The sequence below is a fragment of the Schistocerca serialis genome, chromosome 4, assembly GCF_023864345.2.
Source record: "Schistocerca serialis cubense isolate TAMUIC-IGC-003099 chromosome 4, iqSchSeri2.2, whole genome shotgun sequence".
In the NCBI taxonomy this organism is placed as follows: Eukaryota; Metazoa; Arthropoda; class Insecta; order Orthoptera; family Acrididae; genus Schistocerca; species Schistocerca serialis.
Genome location: NC_064641.1, coordinates 750,518,348 through 750,544,754, shown reverse-complemented (window position 1 = coordinate 750,544,754; position 26,407 = coordinate 750,518,348). Strand labels below are relative to the sequence as shown.

Below are 26,407 nucleotides of genomic sequence, written 5' to 3'. Positions count from 1 at the left end.
AGAAACATCAGCTCATGAAGCTTGTGACACATTTGTGGAACGACTGTTCGACGTAAAGAAAACACAACCAATACATTGATCTATGTTCACAGTAAGATTCCACATACAAAAATATTTACACTTACACCCTTTACACCATGTACAATTTACGACAGAAGCCGGGATTTCCAAACAATAGCTGCAAGTTTAGATGAGAGCATTGGCTTATGTCTGCGCTTTTATAAGTTGTTGTGACGTTGGCTGGCACAATATCTTATCAGAATATTTTCAGATTTCAATCCTTCACAGATTATTAAGGGCGTACAAGCTGCGATTTGAATTAATCACCGTCGTTTTCGTCTAAATGCTTGTATCGAAAAGATCGACGATACCTGGAATAACGAAACGACAGTGTTATCTTTGGCGTTCTCTGTCACTATGGACCACCGCTCCGATACTTACCCAATGAGAGCTGTGCCCGTAATCGGGCATATACGCTCCTGACAGGAACACGGGAACGGTGTAGAGGTTTGTACTGCCAGGTTACGCTGTACTGATAAATTAATGTGTTTCTTTTTCACTTTTATTGCTACAAATGAGTACAAAACAAATGCACATCCCCAACAGAAAATGTCTTAAATAATTTCTCTTCGATTTCCGCTCCGTATTTCAATAACACTTTATAGCAAGTTACATCGTATGAAAGTTTTTGTACCTTTTTAAAACCTCCTTGTTTCAGGAAACACACCATAACGATATTTCGGATGCGGCTTGCAGAGGCTCTGTGAGTTAGAGTTCCTTTGTTTAAATGGCTTTATACGCTTTCTGCCTTATTCTAAGAACCGAAACCACATCCACTTTAATTTCCTCAGTTACCTAGTATCACAGACCTGTTTTCCTCTCAGACTACTGCCATCTTACGAGAGGTTTCTACACACGTACTTGAAGTAATGTGGTTTCATGATGGATTCTTGGGTATCTTCTTTCCCTTAACTGCTTGTGGCAGATCGCCACCCCTTCAGTACAACGACAGCAGGTTATCCGAGAGGTGCTTAGAGGATGTAGTCTTCGACCATCTCCTCGATGACTTCGTCGACCCTGAAGCGGTACTGTGCGTCCGTGAGGTAGGCCTCTCGCGTCTGCTGGGTGCGATCGCGCACTATGAAGTCGTAGATGTCGTACTCGGCAGCGCTGCAAACCATGCATTCATAGTGAGTAACAAAGCAACAGAGAAGGCATACTTATTAGGGTAACAGCAATGTATCACCTAACGGCGAAGTAACATGCAATTAAGTTGCGCTGTCCGTATCTTACTTTGTAAAAGCTTGATCTGCACTGATACTGGTGTGTGAGATGTGTACGATATTGATTATTTTTCGTTAATGCGAAGAATATTGACTGATATTTCTGCATGAAGCAGCCATTGGTCTTCATCTGGACATAGCCTCTGAGCTTGCTGTGTTATTAGTTTTGTTACTGATTCTATGGGAGGAGCACAAAAGTTAGGGAACACTACAAACACAACACATTACCATGTTCAATACGGAGTAGCCAAACCGTTGGCATTCGAAACAGCTTCCAGTCGTCTTGGATTTGCGAGAGAATCTTATATCATTCTTCCTGCAAAACAGTGATGATGATGGACGTAGACAGCGATCACACACCTTTCTCTCCGAAGTAGACCACAAAGGCTCAATAATATTGAGATCTAGTGACTGGCGTTGCCAAGGGAGATGTGACAATTGCACCATCGTGCTCACAATACCACTCCTAGGAAATACGAGCTGTATGAACAAATGCTGTATCGTCTTGGAACCTCGAGAGCGAAAATGGTAGCATTACTGCCAAGGGTTATGCAGAGTACCAATGGGGACTATGAATATCACGACGTAGCTGCCCAGATCACCACCGAACCCCTGCCAAGTGTCACTCTTACGACGCAAATTCGGCCAGAATGGGAAACAGTGTGAAACAAGGCGTATCAGGCCAAATGACATTCTGCCATTGCTCCACAGTCCAGATTTTATGGTTCGGTGCCATATTATCCTGTTACGGGCATTTGCAACACTGATGGGTAGTTTTGGGATTCCGTGATGACTGGGTGTTTAGTGTTGTCCTTAGGTTAGTTAGGTTTAAGTAGTTCTAAGTTCTAGGGGACTGATGACCATAGATGTTAAGTCCCATAGTGCTCGGAGCAATTTTTTGAGTTTTGGGATTCCAGATCGCTCGGAGCAATTTTTTGAGTTTTGGGATTCCAGATCGCTCTGTAGTTTCCTGCTTATAGAGTTTCTTTCATGTCGCATTTTTTATTAACACTGTTATTACCACTGCTCTCGTTAACAGATGGTCTTTTCACCGACGCAGTTATTCAATGATCAGTTCAAAGGCATCGATTCACACATATAACTCAAACTGAAATTCATAATTAGCAACTATTTTATTTTACGTGTGAAACTGCCAAGCACTGAAGTTATGGCCATTCTGCAATAAACACAGATAAACAGATATTCTTACGGAAAAGGAGTCCGCATTCAACCTCCTCGCACATCACAATGCACTCACTGTCAGCTGTGGTTTGACCATTTCGGATTTTCTTAGCTTGAGTGCTGTCAGTTTGGTGTTGTACAATACTGATACCACAACAGGCAGAAGGTTGCCAGTAACCATGTGATGGCCTCGCCAATCCGCGGTCTTGAAGCCACCATGTCTCTGGCTGTACACGCACTCAGCTCCACGACTGAGACGGCATAAGAAACTGCATGGACGCCAGTCCAGCCTACTAACAGTCCACGAGTGGTGTCAGCCGAAGCCTCAATAGTTTATGGTATCTATATGTGATGGTGTTTACGTACGACAGCTAGGCTCTGATTAATGGATGCTCTCTTCAACTTGCTGTTAAAGTTAATTAAAGCTATTGTGCCATTCAGATAACGTGTACTTCCAATCATTACTGCTTTCTGTCCAAGCAACCACCTATTCCTCGGCACCCACCTATGGTGGATCCAACAGTCAGTACCCAGCCGTTAGTGTCCTCTCTTGATCACAGATAGTGGCAGAATTCCCCACAGGCGAGGCTCTGCATAGTGCGATTCATATATTCCTTCCATGATAACTAGCGACAATATCTCCATCAAAAGAGACTTTACTGAAATACACTGCTGACACTTGAAACACCAGAAAAGGATGTGATGAAATTTATGGATTTGAGAATTTTGTAGCACCAGGGGTGAGAGGGCTACGTTGGACTATCGAACGATATGGAATAGCATGCAGCTGCTATAAGTTCGGGATTCCACTGCTTCAGCACCTGCTAGTGCCAAGTCCTCCATCTTGGATTTGGAACATCTCCACGAAGGGGATGCCTTCTGGCCCACCACAACAGTGGCCAGACTCTTGCCCTAGCACACTGGACTCGCGTCTGGGAGGATGATGGTTCATACCCGCGTCTGGCCATCCTGATTTAGGTTTTGTATGATTTCCCTAAATCGCTTCATGCAAATGCTAGGATTGTTCCTTTGAAAGGGCACAGCCGACTTCCTTCTCAGTCCCCCCCTAACCCAATGGGCCCTATGCCCTCGCTGTTTGGTCCCTTCCCTCAAATCAATCAACCAACCAACCAACCCATTCCTGCTCTGGAGGGCAGCAGAGTGAGTCTTTGGCAGTACAGCTACCTACCGCTCCATACTGATGCAGGCGCCTGGGCACCACATGTCATCACTCACAGGAGTGAGGTGGCCGGCCGAAGTGGCCGTGCGGTTCTAGGCGCTGCAGTCTGGAACCGCGAGACCGCTACGGTCGCAGGTTCGAATCCTGCCTCGGGCATGGATGTGTGTGATGTCCTTAGGTTAGTTAGGTTTAACTAGTTCTAAGTTCTAGGGGACTAATGACCTCAGAAGTTGAGTCCCATAGTGCTCAGAGCCATTTGAACAGGAGTGAGGTCTACCACCAGGCACTGGCATCTCCTGCATACTACCCGGCAATCATCAGGGCAGCTGTATACCACTAACTGGGCCACACTCCGCTGCATAAACTTCTGAAGTCAGCATTCACGGGCACCAATGTCATGACAAGACATTGATCAGCTCGCTGGTGCTATGCATCATTCTCGTCATGTGCTGTGAGGGGACATTGCTGCTGCCTCCATAAAGATGCTATGAGAGTAGTCACGTGAGAGGTGGTAAAACGTTTTGCCTTTTGATGTTGCTGGTCTAAGCTACCACCTGCCTGCCCCATCACATCCACACACCACCATGACCCAACCTTTCATAGAAGTGGCCCTGCACCCTTGGACCACTGCAGTATATAGGATGTGAAATTTAGTAGACCTGACATCTCTGGCTGCAACAACGGATCTAACTCTATACTAGGGTCTGCTGCTGAATATATTGACTAGGTGTCTCTGTACAGGATGGCAGAACAGAGGTTATTCAGCTGGGAGCGTCGTATGAAGAGTCTGTCCACATTTTTTTAATGTGGGGCTTTCTAGTGGTTAGTGTCACTGCCTATATGGAATAAATCATGATGCAACACGGACGAACCCCATTAGGATACACATCAAGCTATGAGATGGGATTCCCTAGTATTTCAGGCCCTGTGTGACCATGATACAATCCCTTGGTAGACTGTATGATATTTACTCGCAAAACTGGCAGGAACTGCACTATACCAGTGGCTTAGGAAACGTGCGTTCTACAGTATGTAATTAGAGATGTTGTGGAGAATGACAGTGACTCTTAACCCGTGGTGAGGTGAGTCTGCTGACATGAGTACCTTCCTTCTTGGTAGGGAAACATGAGGCAACAGCTGGGAAAATCGTCCGAGATGTCAGCTACACATGGAATACACCAGTATCCGAGTTGTTTTGGCGGATATGATGGAGCCCTTGGCAGACCACACTGTGGTTACCCCTAAAATTGTCAGGTCTACCCTATCCTTGGTGTTCAAGATAAATGTCGTTCTCAGACAGTACGAGACTTGCAATAGAGGACGCACGTTAGCGTCATCATGGTTACTTGTGCTGTGACGAGTAGTAATCAAGTTCGGACTACGTGTAACTCGGCATATGGCTAAGAACCAAATGGGAACTTTGGTGTAGCCAGGCGAAACCTGGTGAGGTTAGAAGTACTTGGGTCCTACAGTGGTTAGGTCTGCCAACTGCGACCTGCAACTTTCTATGTTTTACAGCTTCGACGTGTTACTCGCTGTACAGCTAGCAAAGTTGAGTGATTCAAGCAAGATGGCACCTTCACCACTATGGTCCCAGTGGGTACTGGCTGCAAGAATTGAATGTGGCTCTGTGAGAGAGCGTGATCCTCTTTCGAGAATAGGTATCGTAGGAAGGAGTAGTTTTTCTCGGCCCTGACGTTTAGACGTTGGTGGCACTAGGTAATTGAAGTTTATGCTTCTGGGCAATCATATTTTTTATCCTTTTGGGTTCTTATCTCATTGCAAAAAGCCCATTTCTTCGATCAAGGAACGTGATGTTATTGTATACGAGCGTGCAAGGCTGAACAATAATTCTGTCATCCTGGGTGTTATAATGTACACGCTGAAGCATGACCCTACTGAACCCACCGATTCAATATTCATATGACAGTCGTAGAATCGTGACCAATGCGAACAGCAGTATCATGGATCGATAAACCGCAGTTGCAATAACTGAAGATATTTCCGCTGTCGTATGCTGATATGGGCTGGCAAACTTATCTACTTCTAAGATGAGACATAATACGATCTTCTCACAAAAAAACCAACGTGAGATACGATTTCTGATTGAGAAACCTACAGCGTTATCTTTCCTTAGATACAGGGTGAAGATAGCCTTACTCCTACCGTCTTTGAGAGGTCACGCTAAAATTTCAATAACTTGCATGTCAGAGCGTTTAGTACACTTCACGCCAATTTGACATTTGTTGCATGATGCCTTCATGGTCATACAATTTTAATGCCCAGTTGTGTATTTTATATTAGTACAAATGTACAGTTTTCCTTCAGCTTGTTTGTGTGTGTTTGTAGTACAAGCCACTTTAATTACGTATTTTATTTTATATTTAATACGTAAATGTATTTCACAAATCTCAGAAAGATGATTGACACTTACGGTATTAACTATATGTTTCTAGACGATATTTTAAGGGGGACATGTTGTTATAGTATTTACCTTGTTTTCATGGTGCGTAGGACATGCATAGATATTCAGTGTGGACGAGGAGGAAGGAGAATTTGATGGGCTGATAAATAATTCATATATGGAACGGTAAAGAGCAAAGGAAAGCGATGCGAGTCAGTGACTGAATTAAAATCATCTGACAAGATGATATACTGTAGAGTAAATACGCGAGCGTCAGAGATAAGAGAGACGGTGCAAGAGCGTTAGGTCATAGATAAAGACTTTATGGGTCTAAGAATAAAACATGGCAAACGCCGAGGTAGCAAATCCACAGTGCTTATGATTTATGTTGTTAATTAATAAAATGGATGGCACTTGTTGGAATACCAGGCAGCGAAAACTCAGAAAAATAACACCTCTGAGAGTATAGACGCGAAATGAGTGATTTACACGATTTGTGGAAACGTCTTGGTTCAGCAGGGTGTCTGCTAATTGTATTCCCACAGCTTTCATGACAACTGAATCGTAGCAGGATGAGACGGTGACCAGGATTTTGGCTTTACCGTAATCCATGGAATACGGCCTTGCCGCAGTGGCAATACCGGTTCCCGTCAGATCACCGAAGTTAGGCACTGTCGGGCTGGCCTAGCACGTGGATGGGTGACCATCCGGTCTGCCGAGCGCTGTTGGCAAGTGGGGTGCACTCAGCCCTTGTGAGGCAAACTGAGGAGCTGCTTGATTGAGAAGTAGCGGCTCCGGTCTCGGAAACTGACGTACGGCCGGGAGAGCGGTGTGCTGACCACATACCCCTCCACATCCGCATCCAGTGACGCCTATGGGTTGTGGATGACACTGCGGCCGGTCGGTACCGTTGGGCCTTCATGGTCTGTTCGGAAGGAGTTAAATCCATGGAATGACCAGTGGAAATACACTGAGGTGACAGATGGCGATAGTACACTTATCGCATACCCAAGGCATAGAAGGGCAGTTTATTGGCGAAGCTGTCATTTGTACTCGGGTGATTCGCTTGGAAAGATTTTCGACTTGAGTGTGGCCGCACGTCAGGAGGCTACTTTTAGTGCGGAATCGTTGTTGGAGCTGGACGCATGGAACATACTATTTCCGAAATCTTTAAGGAATTCAGTATTCGAGATCCACAGAGACAAGAGTCAGCCCAGAATACTAAATTTCAGGCGTTACCTCACACCTTCACTTAACGACCGAGTGCAGGGGCGTTTGTATAGAGTTGTCAGTGTTAACAGAGAAACAGTACTGCGTGAAACAGCCACAGAACTCAGTGTGGGACGTACGACGAACTTATTTATTAGGACAGTGCGGCAAAATTTGGCGTTAATGAGCTATGGCAGCAGAAGACCGACGCGAGCACATTTGCTAACAGCAACGATATCGCCAGCAGCTCCTCTCCTGGGCTCGTGACGATATCGGTTGGACCCTGGACGACTGAAAAATGATGGCCTGGTCGGATGAGTCCCCATTTCTGTTGCTAAGAGCTGGTCGTATGGTTAAAGTGTGGCGCAGACCTCACGAAGCTATGGACCCAAGTAGTCAACAAGGCACTGTGCAAGCTGGTGGTGGCTCCATAATGGAATGGCTGAGTCCTCTGACCCAGCTGAACCGATTATTCACTGGAAATGGCTATGTTCAGCTACCTGGAGACTATCTGCAGCTATTCATGGACTTCACATTTTCAAATATCGACGCAATTTTTATGTATGACAATGCGCCATGTAACCGGCCACAGTTGTTCGCGATTGGTTTGAAGAACATTCTGCACTGTTTCAGCGTCTGATTTGGCAGTCAAGATCACCCAATATGAATCCCATCGAACATTTATGAGACATAATCTCGAGGTCAGTTCGTGCACAAAATCTTGCACCGGCATCACTTTCGCAATTATGGACGGCTATAGAGGTAGCATATCTCAGTACTTCTGCAGGGGACTTCCAATGACTGGTAGAGTCCGTGCCACGTCCAGTTGCTGTACTACGTCAGGCAAAAGGGGATCCGACACGATTAGAAGGTATGGTTCAAATGGCTCTGAGCACTATGGGACTTAACTGCTGAGGTCATCAGTCCCCTAGAACTTAGAACTACTTAAACCTAACGAACCCAAGGACATCACACACATCCATGCCCGAGGCAGGATTCGAACCTACGACCGTGGAAGTCGCGCGGGTCCAGACTGCAGCGCCTAGAACCGCTCGGTCACTCCGGCCGGCGATTAGAAGGTATCCCATGAGTTTTGTGGCCTCCTGTATTGCACCTTTATCCTCTGTATTTGTGAACCGTGTGAGCTGGCGACTTACTACTTGGAGTAGGCGGACACTGGGCAGTAGAAGCTGGCGATGAGGAGGCCGACGCGGCGCGCCTTGCGGCAGGACTGCTGGAAGGCCGGCCAGGGCAGCACGCGGTCCACGTCGAGGCCGTGGCGGCGCAGCAGCGCGGCCAGCGTCTCGTGGTAGGCGGCCAGCAGCGGCGCCTCGAACTGCCGCCGGAAGGCGCGCGTCGTCGTCAGGTACAGCAGCATCATCAGGTCGGTGGTCGGTGGGCAGTACGTTATCAGCTGCATGTCCACCAGCCGGCACGACAGCCTGCCCTGCTCACACCTGCCGGCCGAGCACATGGTCATGAGTGTGGGCAGGGACGGTCGTATAGACTGATACGCCAAAAGATTACGACCGCTGCCTACCGCCTATTAGCGTTGCGGGCACGTCACGCGGTAACAAAAGTACACTACTGGCCATTAAAATTGCTACACCAAGAAGAAATGCAGATGATTAGCGGCTATTCATTGGACAAATATATTAGAACCGACATGTGATTACATTTTCATGCAGTTTGGGTGCATAGATCTTGAGAAATCAGTACCCAGAACAACCACTTCTGGCCGTAATAACGGTCCTGATACGCCTAGGCATTGAGTCAAACAGAGCTTGGATGGCGTGTACAGTTACAGCTACCCATGTAGCTTCAACACGATACCACAGTTCATCAAGAGTAGTGACTAGCGTATTGCGACGAGCCAGTTGCCCGGCCACCATTCACCAGACGTTTTCAATTGGTGAGAGATCTGGAGAATGTGCTGGCCAGGGCAGCAGTCGAACATTTTCTGTATCCAGAAAGGCCCGTACAGGACCTGCAACACGCGGTCGTGCATTATCCTGCTGAAATGTAGGGTTTCGCAGGGATCGAATGAAGGGTAGAGCCACGGGTCGTAACACATCTGAAATGTAACGTCCACTGTTCAAAGTGCCGTCAATGCGAACAACAGGTGATACGCCAGTATGGCGATGACGAATACACGCTTCCAATGTGCGTTCACCGAAATGTCGCCAAACACGATTGCGACCATCATGATGCTGTAAACAGAACCTGGATTCATCCCAAAAAATGACGTTTTGCCATTCGTGCACCCAGGTCCGTCGTTGAGTACACCATCGCAGGCGCTCCTGTCTGTGATGCAGCATCAGGGGTAACCGCAGCCATGGTGTCCGACCTGATAGTCCATGCTGCTGCAAACATCGTCGAACTGTTCGTACATATGGTTGTTGTCTTGCAAACGTCCCCATCTGTTGACTCAGGGATCGAGACGTGGCTGCACGATCCATTACAGCCATGCGGATGCCTGTCATCTCGACTGCTAGTGATACGAGGCCGTTGGGATCCAGCACGGCGTTCCGTATTACCCTCCTGAACCCACCGATTCCATATTCTGCTAACAGTCATTGGATCTCGACCAACGCGAGCAGCAATGTCGCGGTACGATAAAGCGCAATCGCGATAGGCTACAATCCGATCTTTATCAAAGTCGGAAAATTGATGGTTCGCATTTCTCCTCCTTACACAACAACGTTTCACCAGGCAACGCCGGTCAACTGCTGTTTGTGTATGAGACATCGGTTGGAAACTTCCCTTATGTCAGCACGTTGTAAGTGTCGCCACCAGTGCCAACCTTGTGAGAATGTTCTGAAAAGCTAATCATTTCCATATCACAACATCTTCTTCCTGTTGGTTAAATTTCGCGTCTGTAGCACGTCATCTTCGTGGTGTAGCAATTTTAATGGTCAGTAGTGTATGTAAGCAGGGCAGACACGGACAGGAAATTACCCCAGCGAAGATCTGGTCAGCAAATGGGGAAATCAGTTGAGATAAGGGTCTTTGACAAAGGGCAGAGCCTGTGAGTGAGTATCTCAGAAACGGCGGATCAGGTCGAATGTTCACTTGCTACTGTCGCGACACTCTTCGGAAAGAGACAGAAGGACAGTGAAACTACCACTAGGCGCTAAATGGTTAGAAGTCCACGACTCTTCGCAGAACTTGGGGTTCGGAAGCTTGTCTGCTCTGTAAAGCAGGCCAGATGGTGATCTGTGGCATATATGCAGAAGGAGCACGATGCTAGTGCACGCACAATGTTTCGAAGTACATTGTTCATCGTATATTGTTGAACATGGAACTCCGCAGCAGACTAACCCCACCTGTTCACATGTTCACCCAACGACATCGTCAATTACGATTGCAGTGCGCACGGGACCGTCGGGATCCGAGAGTTGATCAATGGAAACGTGTCAGCTATTTGGATGAATCACGTTTTTGCTACAATAGGTCGATGGTTGTCTCTACAAACGCCGTCATCGAGGTAAGCGGCTGCTCGAAAGGTGCAGCGCGCCACGGACTCAAGGTAGTGGGGGCAATTCAGATGGTTCAAATGGCTCTAAGCACTATGGGACCTAACATCTGAGGTCATCAGTCCCCTAGAACTACTTAAAGCTAACTAACCTAAGGATATCACACACATCCATGCCCGAGGCAGGATTCGAACCTGCGACCGTAGCGGACTGAAGCGCCTAGAACAGCTCGGCCACTCCGGTCGGCTGTGGGAGCAGTATTATGGTATGGGAAACATTCTCCTGCGCTTGCATGGAACTTGTAGTAACCTGTTGTAGCTTGGAACCACCTGCATCCCTTCATACTTGATATCTTCCCCGACGGCGATATCATGTCTCAGAGCAAGAACCGCGCTACAGTGGTTTGAGGAGCGTTAAAGTGAACGCGCGTTGATGTGTCGGCGACAAAATTCGCTTGATGTAAATCCTATGGAACCCATATGGGTCGCTGTCGGGCGACATCACAGCGTACGCAAATCAGCGGCCCGTTGTTTATGCGAATTACATGACCTGTGCGTAGACGTCAAATGTCACATACCTCAACAAACCTGCCTATAAACTGTCGGATCCTTGATACGCAGAATCAGTAATATATTTCGTTCCAAACACGCACGGACAAAAAAGATATTAAGCAGGTGGTCATAACATTTTGGCGCATCAGTTTGCTTTCTGCAGGGAGTATTATTTAAAGGAGTGACCGAAAGAAGAGAATGTTTTGCATTTGTTAATATTATTTTGGTTTATAATCTTAAGAGTCTCTGCGTTGGTTGCAGGCAATGACTGTGTGTCTTTTACATTAAATCATGATATTTATGGTTCAAATGGCTCTGAGCACTATGGGACTTAATATCTGAGGTCATCAGTCCCCTAGACTTAGAACTACACTCCTGGAAATGGAAAAAAGAACACATTGACACCGGTGTGTCAGACCCACCATACTTGCTCCGGACACTGCGAGAGGGCTGTACAAGACCGGCAAGGGAACTTGCTGTTCCAACAGGACAATGCACGTCCGCATGTATCCCGTGCCACCCAACGTGCTCTAGAAGGTGTACGTCAACTACTCTGGCCAGCAGGATCTCCGGATCTGTCCCCCATTGAGCATGTTTGGGACTGGATGAAGCGTCGTCTCACGCGGTCTGCACATCCAGCACGAACGCTGGTCCAACTGAGGCGCCAGGTGGAAATGGCATGGCAAGCCGTTCCACAGGACTACATCCAGCATCTCTACGATCGTCTCCATGGGAGAATAGCAGCCTGCATTGCTGCGAAAGGTGGATATACACTGTACTAGTGCCGACATTGTGCATGCTCTGTTGCCTGTGTCTATGTGCCTGTGGTTCTGTCAGTGTGATCATGTGATGTATCTGACCCCAGGAATGTGTCAATAAAGATTCCCCTTCCTGGGACAATGAATTCACGGTGTTCTTATTTCAATTTCCAGGAGTGTACTTAAAGCTAACTAACCTAAGGACATCACACACATTCATGCCCGAGGCAGGATTCGAACCTGCGACCGCAGCAGCAGAGCGGTTCCGGACTGAAGCGCCTAGAACCGCTCGGCCACAGCGGCCGGCTATGATATTTACAATTAGGATCTACAAGCAATCTCCCTCGTTCAGGCAAGTATACCCACGGAAATTATATTGACATAAAAGCTTTTAACAAGAGCCTTACTAGCGAGGACATGTGCAGCAGTGGATGCTTGTAGCCATAATCGCGCTGCTTGACTGATTACCAGTCAGGGCAGATTTTCGCCACCACGCTTGTTTCGATACTCCGGCACAACCGACTGATCGATGACCAATGGTACTACCACACCCGGAACACTTTGGCACCATTGCTACAAGTGGAATGCATGATATCTGGGGTGTCTCCTCGTCAAGAAGCCCGCCCTAGCTCGTTGAAATACTGGTCATCCACTCAGGAAGTGGCACTGAATTGGAGAGAGCGATGTAGAGTGGACTACCATTGTCAGGTCGTCGTTGCTCATCCACTAGCCGCTTGAGCAGTAAATAGAACTGACTGAATAACACTAACACACGCGTGAGAGAGAGAGGGAGAGAGAGAGAGAGAGAGAGAGAGAGAGAGAGAGAGAGAGAGAGGGAGGGAAGGAAAGAATCAATTTAACAAAGGAAACAAACCTTCAAAACAAATGGCCATCCAGCACAGTCTAACGAATTGTGTCTGTCACAATATGGTGGAGTAGGCGTAAAGTTGTAATACAACAGTGAGTCGTGCTTACCTTTACACGAAGATGGAGCTGAATTTGGTTGCAGCTCGGTCGACTAATTTGGACATAAAGGGTCCACGTCCGCTTGAAATCGTAATGCAAAGAGCACACATACAAGGTTCGCGAGCCACGTAATAGCGGCCGAAAGAGCCAAATGACTGACGGCATACGTATGACTTTTAACTGGTCTGAATCAACCGCTCGTCGCCGGCGTAACAGCCTTGCTGCTCCAAATTTATCATTGAGTAACTTTCCTCCATCCATCACAAACTACCATTACACGTGGACGTGTCCAGAAAAAAAATGCACCAGTTGGTTCCTGGCATACACGAACGATGGACTTCTCCCGAAGTTGGCAGGACACAGCAACGTAGTGCTCGAGACTGCGGGATACGACAAGATAACTGTGGCCCTGGCTTGAGTCTGTCGGGATATTTGGTGTTCTTCCACCTATGGGCTCTTTGTGGCACCCTTCGTTTCTTGTAGGAAGACCTGCAAGCTGGAAGTCCCTTAGTTCTTCCTTAAATGTTATTGGAGCAGCAACTGACTTTGTCAGTCTTAAACCTTGTGGCTGTCTACGGACCTTGCTAGTTGTTCTGAATACCCATCGAAAGCATGCATAATTATTAAAGTTGGGTACTAGATTGCTAAGATCTATAGATAAATTCATTCACATTAAAAGATATGTCATTCAACGTTAATTCAAATCTATTTAACATACTGAGGTGTTGGAACATTAAAGGCAAAGGCCAGCTACGATGTTTCAACATATTTCTTGGTAAAGATGTGCTGCAAGTTAAGGATGCTGAACGTGTGATCAGTTACGGTTTCGAGTATTGACGCAGAGCTTTTAATTTTTTTGTATTATTATTCGGAACAAATGTTATATTTATTGTTAGTGTAGGCAGACTCATTTGGTACGTGGTAAGTATTGCGTACTTCATAATTTTCACTCATACTGCTTGTTATAAATTTAAACAAGTAGCAATTCATTACGCGAGCACCGAATCGACTTCTGTTGAATCCTACAAACCAGTAAAGCTCCATTGAGGAAACAGAAATCATAAAAAGTTGGGTCGATGGTGTTGTGACACGAGTTTTACAGAGACCAGCACAGAAGCAGAGGGCAACAAGGCTTAAGTCTAGAATTTTTTTCAGATCTGATGAAGGCTTGTATTTAATTGTATCTGACCATAACTAACAATCAATTTTATTATTAATTGCTTTTCTGACTTTTATGCTTTTATTATAATTATTATGATTGTTACATCGTTTGGGATTTTTAAGAGCACACAGAACCATTAGGAAGATGTAGTCTGCTTGATCTTCTTATCTTGCGAAGACTTCTTCATCAGGTCACTATGGTTTTGTTGTCTTTCTCTGCGTTTAATACTCCATTTTGTTAGTTGCTTGGATGTAAACTTGTTGAGCGTCAAGCTTCTGTCTGCATATCGTCATTGCAGCTGTCAATTAAGCATCTACTATGGTATTCAGGTCTTATCTATGACATGGAAAATTTTCTTGGTTAATCGTGAGTCCTCTATTCGCGCAATATTTCCGTAAAATTTCATACTTCTTTTCCGTGCAATGGAACTCAAACCTTCTGAATATAATAACATCCAGGTACCATTTTGGATCTTGGATCCGAATACTTTCCGCAACATCTGTCGTTTAAGTACACACACGGAAGAGCCAAAGAAACTGGTACACCTGCCTAATATCGTATGGGGCCTCGGCGAGCACGCAGAAGTGCCGCAACACGACGTGGCATGGACTCCACTAGTGTCTGAAGTAGTGCTGTAGGGAAATGACACTATGAATCCTGCAGAACTGTCCATAAATCCGTAAGAGTAAGAGACGGTGGAGATCTCTTCTGAACAGCACGTTGTAAGGTATCCAGATCTGCTCAATAACCTGTATTTCTGGGGAGTTTGGTGGCCTGCGGAAGAGAATAAACTCAGTAGAGTGTTCCTGGAGCCACTTTGTAGCAATTCTGGATGTGTGGGGTGTCACATTGTTCTGCTGGAATTGCCCAAGTTCGTCGGAAATCAGAATGGGCATGAATGGACGCAGGTGATCAGACAGGATGCTTATATACGTGTAACTTGTCAGAGTCGTATCTAGACGTATCAGGGGCTCCATATCACTCCAACTGCACACACATCACACCATTACAGAGCCTCCACTTGCTGACATACAGGGTCCATGGATTCATGAGGTTGTCTCCACATCAGTACATGCCCGTCTGCTCGATGCAATTATAAACGAGACTCGTTCGACCAGGCAACATGTTTCCAGTCATCAACAGTCCAGTGTGATTGTTGATGGACGCAGGTGAGGCGTAAAGCTATGTGTCGCGGTCTGCAAGGGTACACGAATGGGCCTTTGGCTCCGAAAGCCCATGTCGATGATGTTTCGTTGAATGGTTCGGATACTGACATTTGTTGATGGTCCAACATTGATATCTGCAGCAATTTGCGGAAGGGTTGCAATTCTGTCACTTTGAACGATCCTCTTCAGTCGTCGTTGGTCTCATTCTTGCAGGATCTTTTTCCGGCCGCAGCGATGTCGGAGATTTGATGTTTTACCTGATTCTGCTATTCACGGTACACTCGTGAAATGGCCGTACGGGAAAATCCCCACTTCATCGCTACCTCGGTGATGCTGTGTCCTATCGCCCGTGCGCCGACTATAACATCACGATGAAATTCCCTTAAATGTGAGAACCTGCCATTGTAGCAGCAGTAAACAATCTAACATCTGCACCAGACACTTGTTGTCTTATATAGGCGTTGCCTACCGCAGCGTCGTATTCTGCCTGTTTGCATGCTTATACTAGTTTCTTTGGCCCTTCAGTGTAGATGCTATTGACACTGATAGCTACATATGTTAGGAGCTATAAGCAATCTCTTCCATTATTTTAATGTGGATAGTTATGGATGAATAGTGACGCATTTTCAGATATTTGGGTATCACGAGGGCGGTATCACTTTTACATAGCAGAAATTATTTCAGTAAAGTATTTAACTGGATGTAATTAGATATTTCACCATCATCTGTAAAACTTTGTTGACGAGCTTCTCACGCATTTTCTCAAGTTGCGTATGTTATTGAACGTGTTTTTCCATTGTGATGCACATGGGGCTTATACCATTACAAACGTGAATTGTTGTACTAACTCATATGATGGAAGGTATAAGAGTGGAAGTTTAGAATGCGACCTCCTATCTACAATGAGGTCATTAAAAGCAACAACTGAACTCGGAAAAATGATGTAAGTCTACCACCATGATCGTATTAAAGCAATGACCCCTGTATTAGCCTGAAGTGAATCAAAGAAGCCAAAGAAAGATGGATGAATGAGGATTTACAATTCTTTCGTTTCTTTAACTACAGCGAAGTCTCGCCAACATACAGGATCCTCTCGTTACCAACATCTTATTATAGTATTACTTTCCTGTAGCAGACAAATGGAGGAAATCCAGATGTCTACTCAGTGGACCATCTTGTCTGTCTGAGCGATCAGCAACAAGGAGGACCCAGTGCTCTCAAGAAGGTCTTGAGCGAGGTCCAACTAGCTTCTTGGTGCAACTGGAGATGGGGAGAGAAGAGGTTTCAGTTTCGTAGGCCTGAATTAATATTCGAAATATTGATGTGCTAATTGCATGTTGTTGCAGTATTGTCAATCCAGTGATGGCATATGCAAAGGATGAACTAGAGGTAGAGTCATGTTGCCCGTTGACTATAGCTCCAAGGATTTTTATTAGTATACAAGTATTAGGTAATGTAATAGCATCCGCAGTGCTGACTGCACTTCAACTTCTTGCATGATCAAACAGCAAAACAGTTACGTCTTGTTGGTGTAATTCTTCGCGAGGCCATTGTTCCTTCACCTTGTTGTGTCATCTGATAGTACTGTTTACCCCTCTGCACCTGGCCGATAAGAGCAAGAATGCGCGCTGTCTTGATTCATTTTCACATATGTGATAAATTGCCTAAGCCCATTCTCTCTTCTCTCCAGCAATCCTTCGTACACAAACACGTACACTGATATCACAGACTCACGTGAAAGAGCACGTGGGTATAGTGGTTGTGAGACAAGATAAGTCAAATAGTTTAATTATGCTACAAGATGGTAGTATAGCTTTAGATTCGTAAACTACACATTGTAAGAATTCCTAAACTGACGACATTCACGATTTACCTTCTGCAGCGATTAATGTAACTATTGGAAAGTCACAATTTAATATCATCACTGCATTAATTTCGTTAATCCTATCTAGCAGTCAGAAAAGCAGTTCGTTTTAGAACTTCCTTGTATACCTGTGGGCACCATAAGTTGTTGTTGTGGTCTTCAGTCCTGAGACTGGTTTAATGCAGCTCTCCATGTTACTCTATCCTGTACAAGCTTCTTCATCTCCCAGTACTTACTGCAACCTACATCCTTCTGAATCTGCTTAGTGTATTCATTTCTTGGTCTCCCTCTAGGATTTTTACCCTCCAAGCTGCCATCCAATGCTAAATTTGTGATCCCTTGATGCCTCAGAACATGTCCTACCAACCGGTCCCTTCTTCTTGCCAAGTTGTGCCACAAACTCCTTCCTAATTCTATTCAATGCCTCCTCATTAGTTATGTGATCTACTCATCTAATATTCAGCATTCTTCTGTAGCACCACATTTCGATCTCTTCTTGTCCGAAATGTTTATCGTCCATGTTTCACTTCCATACATGGCTACACTTCATACAAAGACTTTTAGAAAAGACTTCCTGACACTTAAATCTGTACTCGATGATAACTAATTTCTCTTCTTCAGAAACGCTTTCCTTGCCATTGCCAGCCTACATTTTATATCCTCTCTACTTCGACCATCGTCAGTTATTTTGCTCCCCAAATAGCAAAACTCAAAAAAGAAAAAAATGTTCAAATGTGTGTGAAATCTTATGGGACTTATCTGCTAAGGTCATCAGTCCCTAAGCTTACACACTACGTAACCTAAATTATCCTAAGGACAAACACACACACCCATACCCGAGGGAGGACTCGAACCTCCGCCAGGACCAGCCGTAGCAAAACTCCTATACTACTTTAAATGTCTCATTTCGTAATCTAATTCCCCCAGCATCACCCGACCTAATTCGACTACATTCCATTATCCTCGATTTGCTTTTGTTGATGTTCATCTTATATCCTCCTTTCAAGACACTGTCCATTCCGTTCAACTGCTCTTCCATGTCCTTTGCTGTCTCTGACAGAATTGCTATGTCATCGGCGAACCTCAAGGTTTTTTTTCTTCTCCATGGATTTTAATACCTACTCCGAATTTTTCTTTTGTTACCTTTACTGCTTGGTCAATATACAGATTGAATAGCATTGGGGAGAGGCTACAACCCTGTCTCACTCCCTTCCCAACCACTACTTCCCTTTCATGCCTCTCGACTCTTATAACTGCCATCTGGTTTATGTACAAATTGTAAATAGCCTTTCGCTCCCTGTATTTTACCCCTACCACCTTTAGAATTTGAAAGAGAGTATTCTAGTCAACATTGTCAAAAGCTTTCTCTAAATCTACAAATGCTAAAAACGTAGGTTTGCCTTCCCTTAATGTTTCTTCTAAGATAAGTCGCAAGGTCAATATTGCCTCACGCGTTCCAACATTTCTACGGAATCCAAACAGATCTTCCGCGCGGTCGGCTTCTACCAGTTTTTCCATTCGTCTGTAAAGAAATCGCGTTAGTATTTTGCAGCTGTGAATTATTAAACTGATAGTTCGGTAATTTTCACATCTGTCATCACCTGCTTTCTTTGGGACACCATAAGTTACTCTCAATTAAATTTACTGTTGCTTTCTTCGATTTTGGGTGTTAGACAAACGCTAATAGCCTCCCTTATACAAGGTGTGTGAGAAAAGTAATGAGGTCGACAACACTGCGAGCGATCTGCCAATGCTTGTCACTCTACTTGTCTAGACCGTTATGTTCATCCATTCCAGATGCTCAATCCGAGTTTCAGCTGCATACAGACACCACGCGATTTTAGAGAGGGCCATCAGTGAAATCAGGTTTTTGTTGTGTGTTACGAAAATGGAACAGCGGAATTTAGAGCAGCATTATGCCATCATGTTTTGTGCTAAACCTGAGGATTCCGCGAGCGTGACCTTTCAGAAGTTGAAACAGGCCTACGGGGAACATTCCTTATCCAGAGCACAAGTTTTTCTCTGAAAAAAAATCATTTTTGGTAGTATGAGAACACGTGGAAGACGATGCTCACTCAAGAAAACCTTCAACTTCAAAAACCGACAAAAACGTCGAACGCGACCGTGTTGTTGTGAAATCAGTCCGATGTTTAACAATAAGGACGATGGCTGACGTGTTAAACTGAAACACTTTCGTCGTGCATCAAATTTTGGCCGACGTTTTGCACATGCGAAAGGTCTGTGCCAAAAAGTGCCAGAAAACCACGCAATTGAGCAGAAGGACAATCAACGAAACGTGCACGTACTTGAGACGATTGCCAATGACCACGAATGGTTCAGTCGTGTGATCATAAATGATGAATCTGGCTTCCTGAGTACGATCCTCAGACGTAGGGACCGAGCGAGGTGGCGTAGTGGTTAAACACTGGACTCTCATTCGGGAGGACGACGATTCAATTTCGCGTCCGGCCATCCTGATTTAGGTTTTCCGTGATTTCCCTAAATCGCTCCAGGCAAATGCCGGGATGGTTCCTTTGAAAGGGCACGGCCGACTTCCTTCCCAGTCGTTCCCTAATCCGATGAGACCGATGACCTCGCTGTCTGGTCTCCTTCCCAAACAACCCCTCAGACGTAGGAACAAACTGAGAAGTGGCAGACTGAGACACCTCCTCGACCAACAACAAATTCGAATGGGCAAGTCAGAGGTCAAAACAGTGGTGATTTGCTGTTCTGATAGTAGAGGTATCGTGCATTAAGAATTTATGCCTCGAAGAAAGCTGTCAACCAAGTGTTTTATAAAGATGTCTTTGAAAGGCTCAAGAAAAGGATGAATCGAGTGAGACTGAATATTGCAGACAAATTGATGCTGCAATATGACAACGCCCCAAGTCACACGGGCGCCAGCATCACGGAATTCTTGATCTCAAAAGGCTCTCCTATTGTTACACATCCCTCTGTTCACCTGCCCTGAATTCGTATGTCTTTTTTCTTTTACCGAAACTGAAAAATGTCTTAAAAAGATGTCATTACGGGACTCTGGAGAACATTCACAAGAATATGAGCTACCCGTTCAAGACCCTACCAGTGGAACCCTTCAATGCTGCTACCAAAATTGGAATAACTACTCCGCTGGTATATAGCTGCTGAGGGGAACTGCGTTGAAGGGGACAAATATTGCTGTGTGAAAAAAATAAAAACTTTGGTCAGTAAAAAATCAGTCACATTACTTTTCTCTCACAACTTGTATACCGGGTCACACGTCTTTCTTCAAAGCGTAGGAAGCGAGAGACAAGTTGGAGCTTGGAGTGTATCCTTGATATGAGCTCGCATGGCCCACCAGAGTGGTGGCCCATTGCTTGCAAAAAAAAAGGCAGGAGCTGATTGGCTACGGGTTAAGCTCCCAGTTTTGGCTTGTCACAATTAGCGAACATAGCATATATTCCGTAAACAGCTGGAAAATTATGTTTTCGCACAGGAATGGTCGAGTTTGAAAGATTCGCTCCTCACTCTCTATCTCTATCTCTCTCTCTCTCTCTCTCTCTCTCTCTCTCTCTCTCTCCCTCCCTGTCTCTCTCTCTCTCCCTATGTTTTTGTTACTGAAGAAAGAAATGACCAAACACATAACAAACATTTTTAAAATAATGACTTAATGACTTAACTCGTAACTGGTAGTCAGCTCAAGAGAAAAAGCATTGCAATATATGCCGAAAGTAGATTTAGCTACTTTGGTATTAATTCAACATTTTCATAACGAATTAACAAAAAAATTATGCCTTAAAAGAACCTCTCATAAGGCGATAATGTTTGAATGGAAATAGTCAAAGCAGTTTCTGCTGACGTAGTCGATATAGTGATATATATGAAATACATCGCATTCACAAGGTATTTTTCCACAAAGATTGAAACATGCTGTTGATAAATCCCTTTATACCTAAGGAATTATGGTATATTTTAATAATTTAGTAAGTGAAATGTTAACACCTTCCTCAACAGTTTTGGAAAAAATAATGTACACAAGAATTACTAAACTTCTTTTGAAAACTAAGATTCTGAGTTAAGCAGAATGTGTTTCCAAGGACGATCTTTCTGCTGAAAATACTAGCTACCAATTGACCAGAAACATAACCATCTGCCTCAGACATTTCACTGTATCAATAACAACATCAATTTCGAGAAATTTAAATTATATTAAATTGAAGATAAAAGTAATAATTTGCTGGTAAACTAATCACAAAAATGTTCAGTACGTTTTATATTTGATGTATATTTTGCAATCCCTCATATAATATGTATACTAACATCATTTTAACAATGATTTCCATCATTTAAAAATTAAACTGACTGTTATAAAGCAGGGACGATATGCAGTCATAAAATTAAACACATACCTATCTTGTGAATTTAAGATATTGATAGACAGTTAAATAATTTTTGCTTGGCATTTACTTGTGCCCTGTTGAGGCGTTCTCGAACAGACCGTACTTGTGTGTAGTGAGTGAAATCGGACGTGTCCTTTTCAAATCAGCCAGCTTGGCGTGGACTGATTTAGGGAAGTCAAACGAAATTTCGAACCGCTTTCCTCCTCAACGCGTGTGCATTGTTTTAACAACAGCGCTACCTCTGTCGGCCTTTCTCTGGAGTAGCACGATTCAAATCCTTGTCAATTAATTTAAAATTTTTACTTAATTGACTTGACACGATTGCTATATTAATGTATCTTAGTCATGTGCTTTGTTGATATTATTTCCCATCCTCGTTCACCGAGGTGGGGCAGAGGTTAAGCCACGCTCCCATCCGACGGGGTCGGGGATCAAATGCGTGATTGGCCAAACTGATTTAGGTTGCACACAGTTCATCTGTTTTTATTAAGGGTAATGCCAGGATGGCACTCTCAGAAGCTCGAAGCCGATTTCCTTCTACACTTTCATCCAATCCTCGCTTATGCTCCGTCACCACTGGCCTCATTATCGACCGTCCATTAAACCATAATCCTGAATGAATATTTCACTCTGCGGCGGAATGTCGCCCTTTTAAAACTTCACGGTAGATTCAAACTATATGTTGGACTAGGTCTCGAACTCGGAATCTTGCCTTCCGTGCCCAGTGCTCTTACGGACTGAGTTGTAGAGGCGTAACTCACACCTGCCCACAACTTCACTTATGCCAGCACCTCCTTACTACCTTCCAAATTAACGGGTTTGGGTACTCGCTCGGTAGCCATTTTAATCTGCTAGACAGCTTGGAAAGAGTGTACACACTCTACAGAGTGAAAGATTCATTCTGGAAACAACTTAGCCTAGGCGGCGGTCAAACCATTTCCCCACTTTCTTTCAGGGATGCTAGTCCCACAAGGTATGCAGCAATGAGGTACGGCCAGAAGTGAGATGTTGATGCGTCAGTAAGAGCAGTGCACGTGAAAGGCAAGGCCCTGGGATCGAGCTCCAGTCCGGCACACAGTTTTAACTTGCCAAGAACTTTATTATTCAGTAATCTTAGTTTTATCTCTTTAATGACAGCAGTTTAGATGGCACTCTGAACTTAAAACTTCCTTGCAATACTCAAAATCGAACTGATCCTGTTTTTGAAAAAAATTTCAAGATCGTTCACTTCAATGTTTTCCTGAGTATAAACTCGTTAAACGAATACACTATCTGATCAAATTTATCCAGATACCTATTAGTGGACATTAACAAGGGGTGTGTCGTCTCTTCGACAGATTGGACTCCGCTGGGGACACTTTCTGTCTGGTGCCCGATTGTCTGTCGCGGAATGGCAGCCCATTTTTACTCATGAGTCCAAACCAGAGGAGGTGGTGATGCTGGATGCTGTGAGCCAAGTCGACGTGTAATTCGTCCCAAAAGTGTTCCATTATGTTCTCTTCGGTAGGCTAGTTGTTTCAGTAACGTCATTGTCCACAAACCGTAGCTTCGAAGATACTGCTTTATGACAAGGCGCGTTGTCATGATGATGCAGTCACCATCTCCGAACTATTCCTCTACTGTATGTAGTACACAATGACGTAAAATGTGTTAATATCCTTCCATATTAGCGTTTCCTAAGGAGCAGCAACGGGAATTCTACCTTAACCGCGGAAAAAACCCGTGCCATTACACCACCTCCCTCGTACTTCACCGTTACCATTAAAAATGATGGCCACAGTGTATAACTTGATTCATCTCTTCAAATCACTTGTTTCCAGTCACACATCGTGTTTTGTACTACCTCAAGCATCGGTTACCATTGTTTGCAGAAATGTGGCTTATGAGGGGTTGCGCGACCATTGTACCACATTCGTTTTAACTCACTACACATAGTCACTGTGCTAGCTGGATTGCTGGTAACATTTTGGAACTCAAGAGTTATTCCTTCCGCTGATTTCATGTGATCTTTTTACTTCCACTCCCCACAATGCCCTGCGGTTTCTGTCCGTCTGTACATGATGTCTGCTCGGTCTTGGTTAATCTGTGGTTGTTCCTTCGCATTTCCAGTTCACAATCACATCAACAACAGTCGACCTGGACAGCTTTAGAAATGCTAAAATGACCCTGATGGATTTGTTCATCTGGTGGAATCCAGTGACTGGCCCACGTTCGAGGTCACTCAGCTCTCATGACCAAAACATTCTGCTGTTTCTGCTTCTCTATTGGTACGACAAAACTCCGTCCCCGACTCCTTTTTTACTGGAGTGTGTCCGCCCCTCGCGACATCTAGAGGTCAGTTATGCATTGCATAGGGCAATGGGCATAGAGGCACTACTGACCCTACGACTTATCTTAGAAGCTAGATTAAGGAAGGGCAAACCTACGTTTCTAGCATTTGTAGGCTTACAGAAAGCTTTTGATAGTGTTGACTGGAATACTCTCTTTCAAGTTCTGAAGGTGGCAGGGGTAAAATACAGGGAGCGAAAGGCTATTTACAATTTGTACAGAAACCAGATGGCAGTTATAAAAATCGAGGGACATGTAAGGGAAGCAGTGGTGGGGAAGGGAGTGAGACAGGGTTGTAGTCTCTCCCCGATGTTATTCAATCTGTATATTGAGCAAGCACTAAAGGAAACAAAAGAAAAATTCGGAGTAGGTATTAAAATCTATGGAGAAGAAATAAAAACTTTGAGGTTCGCCGATGACATTGTAATTCTGTCAGAAACAGCAAAGGACTTGGAAGAGCAGTTGAAAGGAATGGATAGTGTCTTGAAAGGAGGATGTAAGATGAACATCAACAAAAGCAAAACGAGGATAATGGAATGTAGTCGAATTAAGTCGGGTGATGCTGAGGGAATTAGATTAGGAAATGAGACACTTAAGGTAGTAAAGGAATTTTGCTATTTGGGGAGCAAAATAACTGATGATGGTCGAAGGAGAGAGGATATAAAATGTAGACTGGCAATGGCAAGGAAAGCGTTTCTGAAGAAGAGAAATATGTTAACATCGAGTATAGATTTAAGTGTCAGGAAGTCATTTTTGAAAGTATTTGTATGGAGTGTAGCCATGTATGGAAGTGAAACGTGGACGATAAATAGTTTGGACAAGAAGAGAATAGAAGCTTTTGAAATGTGGTGCTACAGAAGAATGCTAAAGATTAGATGGGTAGTTCACATAACTAATGAGGAAGTATTGAATAGGATTGGTGAGAAGAGAAGTTTGTGGCACCACTTGACTAGAAGAAGGGATCGGTTGGTAGGACATGTTCTGAGACATCAAGGGATCACCAATTAAGTATTGGAGGGCATCGTGGAGGGTAAAAATCCTAGAGGGAGACCAAGAGACGAATACACTAAGCAGATTCAGAAGGATGTAGGTTGCGGTAGGTACTGGGAGATGAAGAAGCTTGCACGGGATAGAGTAGCATGGAGAGCTGCATCAAACCAGTCTCAGGACTGAAGACCACAACAACAACAACAAGGGGAGACCGAATATCTTTGATCAGACAGAGTATCTGGATTTAGCCTCAATGACTGTTGGCTGCTGATGGGAGCATTCGATACGTACCGGAAGAGAATGTTGTTTAGCCACATGTCTCGGTGGCAGAGGACGTTCCGCTCGCTGTCGGACGGCCGCAAGTGGGGGAAGAGGCTGCGCATGGTGGCGTCCAGCCGGCCCTGGACGAGCTCGTGGTTCGGCGTGCCGCGGCCGTACTTGGCGGACAGCTCGATCAGGCCCGACATACAGGTCACGCCGGCCGCCATCGCCTGGCCGTACACTGTGTCTTCCGGCTGGTCAAAGAAGGTATCCTTTCGCAGGATGGGGAACATGTCTCCCAGGCGGCACTGCCGCCCACCTGCTGCGGACTCCTTCTCCTCGAAGATGAGCGACGCGGCGTTGAAACGCGCCAGGGCTTCCACCACGGCCAGGCACTGATCGTAGTTGAGCAGGGTGCGTTTCTCCAGCTGGAAGTACCCTTGCGGGGAGAGGTCCTCCAGCACCAGTAGGTCCGGTCTGATGTAGTAGCAAGGGCTGATCACGGAGAACAGCGTCGACGTCTCTTCTGGTGTGCCCTTCAAGTGCTTGCTGAGAAGTGGCCTCAGTGTCTCGAAGAAGAAAGTTTCTTTCTGGTATGCGTTGCCTGCCCTAACGAAGTCTGCGTGGGAGCCGTCCTCTTGAGGGGAGTTCTTCAAGAAAAACCGCAATATTTTGGTTTCATCATTTCCTTCGGCGCCTCTGCTGATTGTTACCTTGGCCTTGTAATGTTCTCCGAGGAACCCTCTGTTCTCCTTCTCCAGCTCTGAGAAAGAAATGTCTGTAATTCTGAAGCCATTGGTGTGCAGCCGGTTTTTCACTACTTTCACCCATTCTTCTTGCGAAACTGGTGGAGTATTCGGCATTCTTGCGAGTTCGGTGTTGTCGGGGACTTGTGCAGACTGGTAGACACTAGTAACGCAAAACAGCTTGTTTTATATGGAACGGCATTGGAAATGACTAACCAATGAATGCCCAGAGGACGATGATATACGGGGGTCACATTGCTATTCACGTGTCACGACACGACTTTACATTAGATAACAGCTGAGAGCATTAACAGGAATAGGCCGTGCAGTGGCACGTGTTACTAACTGGGAACAGCGTTGTGTAACAGAAGATAATGTAGCCCACAGCCAACGCTGAATGTGGTGAAACAGCTTTATTTGACAACAGTTCAACAGAGGAGTACTCCCATCTCAGGACTGCCATTCATCTTGTTTGTATTGCTTATAAAACTGTAACATACGA

At 45.0% G+C, this 26,407-nt stretch overlaps 1 protein-coding gene across 1 annotated transcript; it reads right to left on the bottom strand.

Moving 5' to 3' along the window:
• Window positions 1–813: 813 nt before the first annotated feature.
• On the bottom strand, window positions 814–26,045 carry LOC126474946 (uncharacterized). The gene is made up of 3 exons (XM_050102466.1): window positions 25,190–26,045; window positions 8,416–8,715; window positions 814–1,170 (listed from the first exon to the last, which is right to left on the bottom strand). The coding sequence occupies exons 1-3, from the start codon at window positions 26,020–26,022 to the stop codon at window positions 1,032–1,034; spliced, it is 1,272 nt and encodes a 423-aa protein (XP_049958423.1). The 5' UTR covers window positions 26,023–26,045; the 3' UTR covers window positions 814–1,031.
• Between the last annotated feature and the right edge of the window lie 362 nt (window positions 26,046–26,407).

What these genes read in the sequence shown, in the direction of transcription:
- LOC126474946 (XM_050102466.1), bottom strand. Translation starts at nt 26,022, where the DNA reads ATGCCGAATACTCCACCAGTTTCGCAAGAAGAATGGGTGAAAGTAGTG. An exon ending in CTAAACAACATTCTCTTCCG is followed by an intron (nt 8,716 to 25,189) that starts GTACGTATCGAA and finishes CTCGGCCGGCAG; the next exon opens with GTGTGAGCAGGGCAGGCTGT. An exon ending in GTGTCCGCCTACTCCAAGTA is followed by an intron (nt 1,171 to 8,415) that starts GTAAGTCGCCAG and finishes CATGGTTTGCAG; the next exon opens with CGCTGCCGAGTACGACATCT.